Source organism: Carassius carassius, chromosome 17, assembly GCF_963082965.1.
Source record: "Carassius carassius chromosome 17, fCarCar2.1, whole genome shotgun sequence".
Lineage (NCBI taxonomy): Eukaryota > Metazoa > Chordata > Actinopteri > Cypriniformes > Cyprinidae > Carassius > Carassius carassius.
In genome coordinates this window covers 29335821-29349873 of record NC_081771.1, presented here as the reverse complement: position 1 = coordinate 29349873, position 14053 = coordinate 29335821, and the positions used below count along the sequence as shown (strand labels likewise).

At 38.2% G+C, this 14053-nt stretch overlaps 1 protein-coding gene across 1 annotated transcript in view; it reads left to right on the top strand.

Annotated features, from left to right (window-relative positions):
* Positions 1–12524, top strand: part of LOC132161558 (B-cell lymphoma/leukemia 11A-like) — a 33223-nt gene extending 20699 nt beyond the window's left edge. Inside the window, exon 3 of the mRNA XM_059571692.1 lies at positions 8111–12524. Within this exon, the coding sequence (XP_059427675.1) occupies positions 8111–10050 (1940 nt within the window). The 3' untranslated portion in view covers positions 10051–12524. The remainder of the gene's footprint in view (positions 1–8110) is intronic.
* Positions 12525–14053: the final 1529 nt, after the last annotated feature.

Genomic DNA, 14053 nt, shown 5'->3' with positions numbered 1-14053 from the left:
TGCATCGTTCATCAAAAAATCTAGATATTAGTTTGCCTACCATATAGAAAATAGGATTATTTAAACATCTCCTTTCATAATTCCATTTCTCTTTTATATAGTCTTGAATTATGTTTAGTCTGTGATTTAATGCCTTTGTTTCTTATTTGTCTTTGACATCCCTTCCTTTCATTCGTTAGCTCGGACAAATATAATAAAAAGTGTCCAGAAGTGCTATCTGTCTAGCCAGGGAGCAGATGTCCCATCATGAGCCTGTAGTGTCTCACCCCGTCAGCTGTCAGCGGCCTGAAACTATCTTTGAGCTCAGAGAGAGTGCTGGTCCAATTAAAGAGGTTAATTTGCTTTAGCACTTATCTGTCCATCGATGTATTTCTGTATCAGCCTCTCCTGCTCTTCTCAGACCAGTCTCTCTTTCTTTTGTCTGTTTGCTCTTCTCTCTTTTTCTTTCATTATACCTCTCATACAATCCCATCTTAGACCCCTTGTCTCATAGACTCTTTCTTTCCACTGTCTTCTCAGCCCTCTTTATGTAGTTTGTTTGCCTCTCTTGGATTTGAGAAACACACCGTGGTGACATTACGGCTGTAACAAATTGAGCACTTGTAGAATGCAGGCATGAAACCATCACAAAGCTTCCATTCAGCGTCTTACTGACTGAACATAAAGGCCCATGACAGTTTAAGTGGCGTGTTGAGTTTGCATGTGAAAGCGTGTATACTGATATTTACGGCAAGAAAGAGGGTTTGATGAGAAGGTTGAAACAATGCATGTGTGTGAAGCCCAGACAGACAGTGTTACATGCTTTCATCGTGGAGAAATTCTGTCAAACCTTTGAACGGTATGGTATAAATGTGTTGACATGCATAGATTGGTGCGCTTTATTTGGCATGTGATGTTTGTGTGCCTATATGGAGACTCAAACTATTCTGGCCAAAAATTGTCTAGGGAACTGAACGATCACAGTTTTTATGAGTCTGGTTTAGAAAGTAAAATCTGTCCAAATCTAAACTCTGATCCCCCGTCTCCCATTGCTCTTGTCATGTCATTATCGTCTGGATGAGAATGGATCATCTCCTCTGTCCCCTGCCCTGCTCGGTGAACCCCTGCCCTCCAAGCCTGTCAGAGTGAACTATCGCAGACAGATACACACAGAGACACTGTCACATACACAAAGACATATCTAAACCCAGAGGCCCATCACACTGAGAGGACAGATGCCCTTGTTGTGGTGTAGAGCCTCCTCGGGATTTTCCTGTCATGTATTAAAAAGCAGAGTACACATATGGAAAAGATGGTTTGCAAAGAAAAACAACTTTTGAGAATTCTAGTTTGGAACACTTTGGGACTTCCTGAAGACTTGTTTTAGCAATTAATGTTGCTTTTGTTAAGTCTATTTGACTTAATAGACATACTCATGGGTCCTAAAGCAATCTCCCTCATGAAACTTTGTTTTGTTAGTACCATAGTATACTGACTGTATCAGATGGTAATACCATGGTGCTTTGATATTGAGCTTGGCACTGAATCAGAACTTTATTGATGTAACATGTTTCTGAACTGTTAATCTAAGGCAGAGTTTGTCAATCATGAGGCCAGGGTCCACTAGGGGCCAACAAGGAAAATATTGTTAATTTATTAAAATGATGAAACACTAAATTGAAATAAAAAATAATAAAACTTAAGATGTTAACTAAACTAATAAAAAAATATAAATAATAAAAATATCCACTCATTTTCAAATTGTATTAATATCAATACTAATTTAATTTAATTGAAAACCTTTAATATAAGTATTACAGAAGTACTGGAAATAATGTAGCTTACAGTATATTTAATTATTGCATTCGACAATGTGGAGCTTTTGAGCCTAAAAGTTTGATAATCATACATCTATACAAGGTATTTGATACTAGAATCACCATATTGGAATAAATATTCAAATAACAGAATAACTATACATCTAATTGCAAGTACACTTACTATTGAATATTTCCTATTTAAAGTTCGGACAAGACGTAAAAATCCTACTTTTAAAAAACAGTCCATAGGCCACACAATTGTGAATCATTATTTGTTCCTTTTTGCAAGTAATGTAGTCATGTATAGATGGTGTTAGCGGGAGAGACGTTCTCATCCTAGAGTGCATTTAAATGAAAAAAAGGATAATTTTTATGTATGTAATGCAAGAGGTGTCATTAATAGTATTGGTCTATTTTCAAGACCAGAGAGATTTTAAATGCATATATCTGTTCAGTTCATCAGCCTTTAGGAATACATTAGCTTAATAATGACCTCTAAGCTAACACAAATGAGCAAAAACTGTACTGTCCCTGTATGTAATTTTTTAAATACTTTTAAGTCCCTCTGACTGTGAGGAGAAGCCAGAAAGCTGCTGAACGTCTGTTGTGCCGCTCTGTCAAATACTCTTCCGCTTGGCTCCACCACTCACTGAGTTGTGACCCTTGACCTCAGCGAGGCTGTGTATGTGTACGGTCTTGCCAGCGCCTCCCTGGAATGTCTGAATTTAAGTGCATAGCTAGAGATTGTGTGCTGTCCTACAGCTGCCTGAGTATAAATCCTGCTGTCACCAGAAGGCTAAAGGTCTCCTTCAGTACCCCTTCTTTTGCTTGTTGTTTCTATCACTCTCCTCCACTTTTACACTACTTTACTTTACTTAACCGCACAAACATCTCAAACCAGAGATCTGTACGTCCTGCTCTGTGGCGAATAAGGAAGCTTTAGTGCCATTTTAATATCTTCAGTGCTCATTCACGGCCGTCGAAGGAGTTCTACGTGACCACAAACACAGATGAAACACTCCCACTTGTAAACAGGCGAATGTAGACAACTGGTTCACCCTGTACTTTATGAGGTTAAAAAAAAATGTTGCTGACATCCGTTTACATGAGCTGGAAGACCTGATGAAAACAGCCCCCTCTCTGCGACCTCTGACCTCCTACAGTCTTTCAAAAGTATGTACTGTATAAGAGCTGTGAGCTACAAGGCTTCAGACAGATTTCTGGCAAGAGCACACAGGTAACATTCCAGAGATGTATGTTGTTAAAAGTATGAATCATCTTTTGCTATAGGTTGATGTTAATTAATATTCAGCCATTGCGACTGAAACGTGATAGTGTTGGCAGGGAGCATTCACATTCACAATTTTTCATGACTAAATGAACCCAAAATGTTGTAGCTGATTAATTTACCCATGAAAGTTTTTTTTACATCATCCACCATGGCATTTTGATTCATTTGCAGACTTTGAATTACAAGAGGCATGTCGGCCTATCTATATTCAGTTGTTATTTAGATATTAAATATGGATTTTCAATGTGGACATACGAGTCAAAACCGAGTGACAAATAGTTCAAGCTGTCTCTTCATGTGAGTGTGTCATAACAAACTCTCATGGCAATTCATAACAATTTTAGTATACAAACCTCATGGTATGAATTTACACGAAATTGCCATTTCGTAAAATAGTTCAAGTTGGTTTGTAACTAGCCTTGACCACAACAAGCTGTGATTGGGTCATATCGCTCTGTTGTTCTCCTTTTGTAAGAGTCAGGACTCTTTTACAGTTGCTAAAAATAAAAAAAGGTTGCTGGGGGTTATTTAAAAAACAAACTAGCAAGCACAGCCCAGACCAGGTGACAACAAGTAATGCAAATATAATGCATTATACTGTCTATAAAAAATAACTAAGTAATTAAATTAGGCCTAGTTACTTTTTTGGGGAGTAATGTAATAATGTAAAGCATTACTTTTAAAAGTAACTTTTCCCAAAACTGTTTGGGTGTTCAAGGTATTCATTTCAGAATTCACTGGCTATTTTTAACAATTTCCTAATTGATGCTAAAGCAGTGGCAGTTTGCAGAACTATCCCATCTGCTACCGTACAGCGATGCAGATCAGAACATATGTATCCAATTAAGTAGCAAAGCAGAGAGCTGGAATCCAGCTTGTTGTCAGACAAATGAAGAATTGGGGTGAGTGTAGCCTGTCTTAGCCAAGTGATGCTTGCATTCATCTTACAGAAGCTTATTGATGTGAAATGTTATATTTCAGCGTATGCTAGAGCAGTTATATGTGAGTTAAAGGGGGACTGGTAGTTATACTATGTCTGATTGTATGTAACAGTTGCTTTTGGCTTTCATAGCACCCCTTTTTTAAACACCACTTCCTGTAGCTAATGTCAAATTCAGTTATATTAGCATGATGTAGCTTTTTGCTTAACCTTTTCAATTTCAACTTAACCTTTATCTTGTTAATGAGGTGTGTGACTAGTATCACCAAATGGAACTGCAAGAATAAAACTTCATCCATCATTCACTGGTTGGACCATTAGATACTACTGGTTGAGAAAGCAATGCAATAGCAATTTGGGGACTCAAACTATGAATTACAGCTATCTTTATATATCAAACTATACTGAAGAAAATTTGGTGGTGAAACAATTTTCACTCAGAAATCGCTAGTAAATTTCACAAGTAATTACAACAAAATGGCACATTGAATTAAACATGAAATTTTGAAGCAGAAAGATTGAAATTGTTTTTTTACCATGTATGTATCTTGGTCTTGATATATTTATCCAGGACAGGAGAAATTATTTCATTTTAATTCTAGCTTGATTTGCTAGATCACTTGTGCCCGGGACATGCCAGATGGGAAGCCTTAAATATTGACCCCATGGCTGCGATGTGAATGGGGAACACTGGTCTTTTTGTACTGGTCCCAGTACCAGAGCTCTGCCTGAGGGGGGCTTCCTGAATGAATCCTCTCACTAGGTCTGACTATCACATGCCCGTTTAAGCCTGTAGTCCTCTCATGGATCAGGAGAACGCAAATAAAGGGACAGGATGATTTGAAATAATCTTTGTTGAGCAGTGTGGAAATATTGGCATGGGGGTAATGTTCAGAGCTATACTGGACCTCTCACTATACACTGCTATACATCAGTGCAGAAGGCCAGCTGTGTTAATGGACTTTCAGGAACTCTTTAGACTAACAGTTCTAAATAAAGCAGTAAGCCACTCAAGGCCAAGCATTACATGGTTAAGGGTATTGTTAGCCTTGGCACAAAGTGGAGTTATTGTCAACAACAATAGCAGATAGTTAATGTTTTAATGTAAAGTAATGTGATTATATATATATATATATATATATATATATATATATATATATATATACAGTACAGACCAAAAGTTTGGACACACCTTCTCATTCAAAGAGTTTTCTTTATTTTCATGACTATGAAAATTGTAGTCACACTATATATATATATATATATATATATATATATATATATATATACGATTCTCAGTGATAATTTATAAATTCTGTAACACAATAACATTTGGAATTTAAAGCATAAAATAAAGGCAGTACAACAAATATTGATCAAATATGATGTACAATCAAGTTTTTGTGACATTTGCTCTTTAACGAAGCATGAATGATAAAATTCTGTTTAAGGTTACTTTAACTGATTTACAGCTTTGGGTCATCCACTCAGGTTTTAGAAACAGAACGAACCATTTTCTAATAAGAAGCAGATTATTGCTTGCAGATATTTGCCGGAGTCAAACTGTCTCCACCATATGTTCCCCTCTTCACTGGTTTTCAGGCTTCAGTGTTTGCTCTGTCTATGGGACAGTCCTGTATGCTAACAAAACTTCCACCTATGCCCTGTGCAGACTAGTCTAGTTCATCTTTCCCAGTAGCCACCTCTTTCTTTTTCTCAGACTGCCTCCTCCCCCAGCCAATCCCTCCACCCGTCTGTGGGCTTTAAACGCCATCCCTTTCACCTCTCCGTCTGGTCCATTCCTTTTTGTCTGTCCGCCTCTTTAAAGTGCGTTGCTAAGGTGACTGCTGACCCATTGCTTGGGTCAGCAGTATGAGAGGCCCCATTCCAAGATGGCTACCCTCTTAGACACTTTCAATTTGCGGTGGGGGGTAGGTTGTGTGTCCAGTGCTGGTATTGAGATCACTGGAAATTAAACCCTTGGACCAACAAATGTTTATGGCCACTGACAAGAATATACCAGCTGCCAGATGAACGAATTCTTTCTTGTGGCCAAATACGTTTTTCTCACCTTGTCCCCAGCATATCCATATGGCACTTGGAGCATTTCATTACATTGATTTGAATATGAGCATAATCATGTCTAGATTAAACTAGGGTCGGGTGTGAGGGCACAGATGCTTGAGTGAAGTGTAATTATTTTCTGGTAAATTATGAATAATTGTAGCCTCATCATGTTCCTTACATAGTAAACCTTGAACGTGTTTTCATGGTCAAATACTCAGATCTGGGCCTTTTAAAGCACAAAGTTCAAGTCTTTGGTTTCACATTGGTGCTTATCTTTGTGTATTTAAGAAAAGGACTGTATAATAAAGGGTCTGAGTGCTTGTGCAGTGACTTGCATGTGGTGCTCTGCGATTCAGGCATTACCTGAAGTACAGAGGTTGCGTTAACACCATTTCTGTGTATTTTTATTTGTAGCTGGAAAGAAGTCTTGACAAATGATAGATCTGCAAATATTGTATATAAATATATAAATATATATATATATATATATATATATATATTGCACACAAATTGTTCTGCCAGACCTGCCCTCACCTTTTAACATATCACTATAGAAATTGTGATTGTCAGCCATGTGCTGAAAGGAACAAGGTTGAAAGTAATCAATAAGTCGGCCTCTCAGACAAGGCCACCTAGTAATAGCTGCTGTTGGTAAGGTGGGTGTTTTAAATGTCAGCATCGCAGGATGATTATATGTCTGGGGAGAACACTTCCCTTATTTTAGGCTGTTTTCACACTTTGTTTGATTGCTTGGTCCAAACTTAAGTATGATTTCTTTTTTTCTCCCCTGCCCTGCGCTTCTTTTGCACTTAGCATTTTGGGGCACTATAATTGCCATGTTAGATTCAGCAATAAATTTATACAGAATGGAACGACTTTTTGTTTTCATCTGATGCAAATGCACTTAAATACATGCAAAGAATGTGAGTTGCTCTCTGAATGCAGTTTGCAATTAGTAGTTCACTACTACAAGTTAGGGAAGATTTCTTTCATACCAGTTACCATGAACTTTACCCCAGACCCACTTAAGAAGTGGATATGTTGTTCGCTGGAGTTCAGAAAACTCCTTTTAACACAAGGTGTTAAAAGACAGGAAATGCTTGGGGTGTGCTCTCTGTGGTTGCTTGTGTATGCAGTATGAAAGCTAACAAGATGACCAAAAATTAGTTAAACCTTTAACCTTATTTTTTTACATTGTACATTGGAAATCCTCAATATGGTTTGCCAGTTATTGCTGTACTAGTGATTAGGAACATTATAAAATGTAAAGATTATTGTCTTATAGAAAAGCATGTATTTTTAATTCTTTAAATATAAGCATTGGGCTGCTCATATGATTCATGCGATAATGGTATATGATTTAATTGGAGTAAGCATGAGAATAGACAGGCAAAGACTGGCCTTTTTATGATGGAAAATCTCCCGCGGAGGTCAAACCCCACACAGGTGGCTGCAATTAACTGTAATTTTTGTAGATTGTAATAATCCATAATTTACCAGCCTCCCCCTTGCATCTCTTATGCTGTTTGATTGGGTACAGGTTTTTTGTTCACTCTGACCTTTGTGTCAGATATCTCAAAGACAGGCACGGCAGATTACATGTGGAGTGATGTGCATACAGAAACTGAACAACCATATCACGAGTTTCAAAGGCTTACCGTACCTCTAGTTTCAAACCGTACCTTGAGTTTACCTTTACAGTTGTGATTTATCATGTCAAGATTTTAAGGTAAGAACATAACTGTATAAATAATAGCAAAGCGCTAATAGCTGATATATTGGATGATAGAGGTGGTGGATAAAGCTCAGGGTCAGAAAGTGAAAGGTTACTGGTTTGAACTTCACAATTGTGCCGCTAAGCAAGGTACCTAAGCACTTGCATTTCCAAGGGGACTTCTTGTAATAAATGTGCTGGTAAATGTGTGTGATCAACCTCTATGGAGAGATCTTACTGAGCCTTTGAACATTTCCTTAATGGACAACTAACCTTCTCCCTCTGATTTTGTCTTGCAGAAAAAGATGAGCCCAGCAGCTACACTTGCACAACTTGCAAGCAGCCCTTCAGCACGGCTTGGTTCCTGCTACAGCATGCCCAAAATACCCATGGTTTCCGAATATACCTGGAGAGCGAACCTGGAAGCCCGTTAACTCCTCGGGTGGCCTCCGCTCCAGGCATGGGCGGTGACTGTGCCTCGCAGCCACCGCTACATGCAGCCCACCTGGCAGACAGTAGTCCCTATAGCCTGATAAGGATAGCCAACAGAGATGGGTCCTCTGTTCATAGAGAAGGCCGATATCCCAGGACACCTCCGCTATTTAGTCCCCCACCACGGCATCACATGAGCCCAGATGATCTGGCTTTGGCCCCCCAACACCCAAGCGCCTTTGACAGGGTAATGCGTCTTAATTCTGTACCCTTGGATTCCCCATCTATGGACTTCTCGAGACGACTACGGGAACTAGCAGGCAACTCTGCTGGGTCCTCTCCGCCCATGTCACCCAACAGGCCTAGCCCTATGGAACGGCTACTGCAGCCATTCCAACCAGGGGCATCTCATTCTCCTTCTGGATCTCTCTCAACACCTACTCAACAAACTCCAACCGTACCAGCAGTGAAGGCAAAGTCTTGCGAGTTTTGTGGAAAGTCCTTTAAATTCCAGAGCAACTTAATCGTCCACAGGCGTAGTCATACTGGAGAGAAACCTTACAAGTGCCACCTCTGCAACCACGCCTGCACTCAGGCAAGTAAGTTGAAGCGCCACATGAAGACTCATCGGCACAAATCCTCCTCTACTACCTCCAAATCAGATGATGGCCTTTCAATTGCCAGTTCACCTGAGCCAGGCACAAGTGATTTGCTAAGCAGTGCCACCAATGCTCTGAAATCTGTGGTGGCAAAGTTTAAAAGTGAAAACAATGGCGTCATCCCAGAAAATGGACAGGAGGAAGATGAAGAAGATGATGAGGAGGAGGAGGAGGAGGAGGAGGATGAAGAGGAGGAAGGGGAGGAAGAGGAGGAAGAAGAAGAAGAAGAGGAGGGGGAGAATGAGAGTGAGGTCAGCGAGAGGAATGATATAAACTTTAGCCTGATGCTAGAAGGTGCACGTCACCATGAGAACAATAGACATCGACACAACAAAAGTGTCGAGGGTATTCAGTATTATCCAGATGCCCTAAAAAGAGTGGACCACAGATCAGCTAGTGAGAAAGGTGGGGAGGAATCCCCACAAGAGTCTGATCAAGTCAACAAGGCATACCTACCCATTGTAAATGGAACAGCCTCCTACCGAAACAATGACCTTTCAAGGAAACTTCATGCCAGAAGTCCAGAATCCAACAGCCCTCTCTCCAAACGCATCAAGGTGGAAAAGGACCTTGATCTTCCAACTCCAACAATCCCCAACTCAGAAAATGTCTACTCACAGTGGCTGGCTGGATACGCAGCATCGCGCCAGCTCAAGGATCCTATTCTCAACTTTGGGGACTCAAGACAATCACCTTTTGCCACGTCTTCAGAGCACTCCTCGGAGAATGGAAGTCTCAGGTTCTCCACTCCCCCTGGGGAGCTAGAAGGAGGGACAGCCTCCGGGCACAGTGGCACAGGAAGTAGGGCCAGTACACCCCACCTTCCCACTGGTCGACCCAGCTCCAAGGATGGTCGACGTAGTGACACTTGTGAGTTTTGTGGCAAGGTCTTCAAAAACTGCAGCAACTTGACAGTGCATCGGCGTAGCCACACAGGTGAGAGGCCATACAAGTGTGAGCTTTGTAGCTACGCCTGTGCTCAGAGCAGCAAGCTAACACGCCACATGAAGACGCATGGACAGACAGGCAAGGACGTTTACAAATGTGAGATATGCCACATGCCTTTTAGCGTCTACAGCACTCTGGAGAAGCACATGAAAAAATGGCACAACGATCAGCCCTTAAGCATTGAAATTAAAATGGAGTAAACTTTATGATGTCTTTCTCAGTCCTAGGAAAAAAATATTTAAAGCACAGAGTCAGTTAATTATGCTGGCCGAAAATTTTCAAAATGACGCAAGACTCTGAGCCTCTCTGATGTGCAATAACTAAATGTTTTGTACTTCTTTTCTTACTGGTTGGCATGTTTTTGTGTGTTAGCTTGATTGATAACCATTAGTTGTGTTGCTGTTGTTACAGTCTTTTATGAAACTGGACATTTCATGCTGCAAACAATTAATTTTAACATATCATACCTAGTTGTATTTTGTCATTTAAACCGTAATCTTTTGACTACCTACATTCACACTGGGGTTTACACTGTTCATTAGGGGTATAGACGAACTGTAGGGTTACCGACAAACGTTTAAATGGTAACATTTTACTAAAATACTAAAATTTTTATTGTTGCTTGTGAAAAAGAGTGCCTTGGGTGTTTAAAGCATCTGTGGTTTCTGCCGTTTGCCATAAGCCTGGGGATATTATTCAATGCAAAATTAGGTTCTTGCATCAAGTACCTATTGTGAATTTGCTAAATGCAGGAATCCAGCATATGTTCTTATGTATATCATTTACTAGTATAACATGTTATGTTTCTTTAAGTATGATTCTTTTGTTGGCATATTCATGCCTTGGTGAGATTCTACCTTGTGTTTTGGTATCAAACGGACAGGTACATTAGTAAGTTTTCTTTTAACTTAGAGTCTCAATGTTTCTTTGGGTTTTTTATGAAGGTTTTTTTTTTTTTTTAATGTAGCCCTGAAAATGTGTTTTACTCAGTAGATAGCCAATTAATTGGACTATACTGATAAATTTATATTTGGTGCATGCAACAAGCATATTATGTAAATAAGTCAATTTTTATAGAATTCATTTCTTGACAGGGTCATCCACAAAAATTTAACAAACAGTCGCTGAATAAGCTGTTAAACAATTGTCTGGATTGTAAATCCTTTACATTTCAAATTAAACTCAGATTGGCTAGAAATATAAGTAGTTTAGCTACACCAGTTTTGATGGAGCAATGCCGGAAAGTATTTCAGGACATTTACACATTGTTGGATGAAAGCCTGAATACTTTACAATTAACTTGCTTGCAAACTGTTGTATACTTCCGCAACGTTTTATTTTATCCTACACTCTTTGGTTTCTAAAGCTATGTACTGTATATACCCCTGTTCATTTGCAAAGCACTTAGCCACGTTCATGTATTTTGTGCCCGTCGAGTTGACATTCAAACTTTTTATTCTCTACATTATCCCATAGTGAATTTTATGAATAGCACTTGCCACTCAGCCTAAAACTCTGTATCTGTCCTGTTAATCTACGGGCAGGTGGTTGAGTATAAAATGAAACTGCTCTCCAACAGCACAAAAAACCTGCACTGTTTAATTTTTTTCCTGTTTACAAGAGACACTTAAGAGATATTTCCTCTCATATGACAAACTTGATGAGGTGTAAAAAAATATGTGAAATAGTTAGATTAGATATCGTGGTCATCAAAAAAAAAAAGACTTAGAAACTTAAAAAGAACAAAAAAATGTAAGATGACTGTTCATTTAGAGGCTAGACTTTAAATTGGAACAGTGTAAGTATGTTTATCTCAGTGAATATACTCCAAACCCGCTACTTAAACAGCCATTTTTATTATACTTTTCAAATTATATTAATAATTAAAAGTTTTGGAGTTTCTTTTTGAAATACTATGGTGTTTTTAACAGGAAATTAATTTAAAGTGTTCCATTTTTTGCCACTCATCTTCATTTCTTGGTGGGTTACAATGTATATGTAAATACTTAATGTTCTGTGAATTTCTTTTTCTTCTGATTCTATTTTTCTCCCTTTTGGCATACACAGTCCTCCAGGATGCATTATGATGAGATTGTAGGAGTACATTTGACATTTTATAGGGCTGACTTATGGTCTGTCAAAAGCTATTGTGACACACTTCAGTTTGCCATTTCAGTGTGTAGAGAAGGTCTGGATTTAATTGTTCATCAACAGTAGTCAAGATAGTATTTATATAGAGACTAGAATTCCAGACTGTTCCTTGTTCACTTTAAAGGTACAAAAATACCTGTAGTTGAGCTCAGCATGCTGCTGCCATTTTGCGTTTCTCCTTAACTTGGCAGGATAATATAGTGAGAATCATTTTAATGTATGGATCTTGAAAATGAGTTTCTAAGAAAAAGCTATGTGGGGGTTATACAGATAAAAGGCTATACAATGGTCTGTTGACACAATCCTCTTTGAAATAACACAATGATGAGGAACAGGTGGTTTTATCATCTCTGGCCTTTGGATATGCAGTAAAGTTTCATAGTTAGTGGGTTTCCCTCTTTATTTTGAACTGTCCCTGTCTCCCCCACAACCTGAAACATTCCAGTCATCTTTGAAAGAATGGATGTCATATGCAATGAATCAAAAGTCAATAAATACATTTAAAATGCATTTTGAAATACAACTGCACAGTTTGTCTTGGTTTGTTTTATTAATGTCCAGACCCACCCGGAAACGACGCCCACAGACCTGCAGATTTCCACAGAATTGGATTGTCAGTCATTCATGTTCTGCATTTCCCTGTTGCATGTTACTATATTAACTATTTCACCTAATATGATCATGCTTTTAGATACCAATATAAGGGAGTACTGTATTCCCAGCTATGTTTAACACATTTGACCAAATAAAATTTTATTCCTCAATATTTTCCCCAAAATAAACAGAAAATGAGTTTAGGACTTGTTACACAAACAAAGTAATGACTGATACATCTTTTGTTAGAGGTTTATAGTTATTCTTTTCTTTTTACACTGGTTTCACTAAGTACATTCAACTTTATCAGTGTCTATTTAATTTGATACATTTTCTTAAAAAAAATAAAATAATAATAATTATACATATATATATATATATATATATATATATATATATATATATATATATATATATATATATATATGACCACTTATCATCACTTATTAGTGTTATTTTAGTATGATTTATATACTGTTATAGTACTTATTACTATTTTGATAGTTTTATAATTAGCTTTTTAGATTTAGATTTTAATTAGTAATTTGGTTATTACATTTTATTTTTTATATATACATAAATATTAAATATTTGTTTATATTAATTTATTTTACTTCTATTTCATTTTTAATAGTCTTATAGTCATTTTAATACATACACCTATTTTAGTTACTTGACAAAACAACTGATTTAGTCTTACTTTTAAAAGTGTGAACAAAGATATAATTGAGGTGGTGGGGGGGTGGGGGTGTCAAGTTGTTTGGACTAATATACAGGAGAGTTTTTATTGAAACTGTTTGTAAAAAAAAGAAAAAGAAAAGAAAAGGCTGGTGCCTTTATGCTACGCCACAGCCCACATTGAGTGGATGTGTACACATGAGTATTAACACCAGGTGTGTTTGCTTTGGACCCAGATGAAAAGACGGAAGTTGGCTGCTTTATCTTTTGTCTCAGGCTTTGTGTGATCATTTGGGTGTCTGTTTTATAACTTTAACAGCCTCTTTTTTCTTTCATTTTTGCGCTCTTTGCTTTTCCTTTGTGGACTGACACTAACGTGACAAAGTAATCTCTCTCTCTCTCTGTCTCTTTATCTATCTCTCTGCACTCTTTATGTTTACTGACCTAGAGGTGATTAAAGTCCAGCCTTAGAAAAGGATCCAGCTTTTTAAACTGTTGGAAGTTGAGATAAAAGCCCTTAAGACTTGGGGATGGGCATTATGGGTTGTGGCTTAAGAGCTGAGGCTGCTTTCTGCTCCCTCTTCCAAGTTCAATGTCAAAGGGTGAACAATGGCAGGTCACAGGGATCCTGGGCCCAAACAGAGCGTGCATAGCCTGCATACCTTTCCCATAGCAGGTCTTGACCTCTGCTCTCTTCCTCTCTCCCTCCCTAAAGAATATATTTTCAGGCTCTCAGGGAATGTCATCAGATCTGTTTCCCTCACAAAATAATTGCTTTTG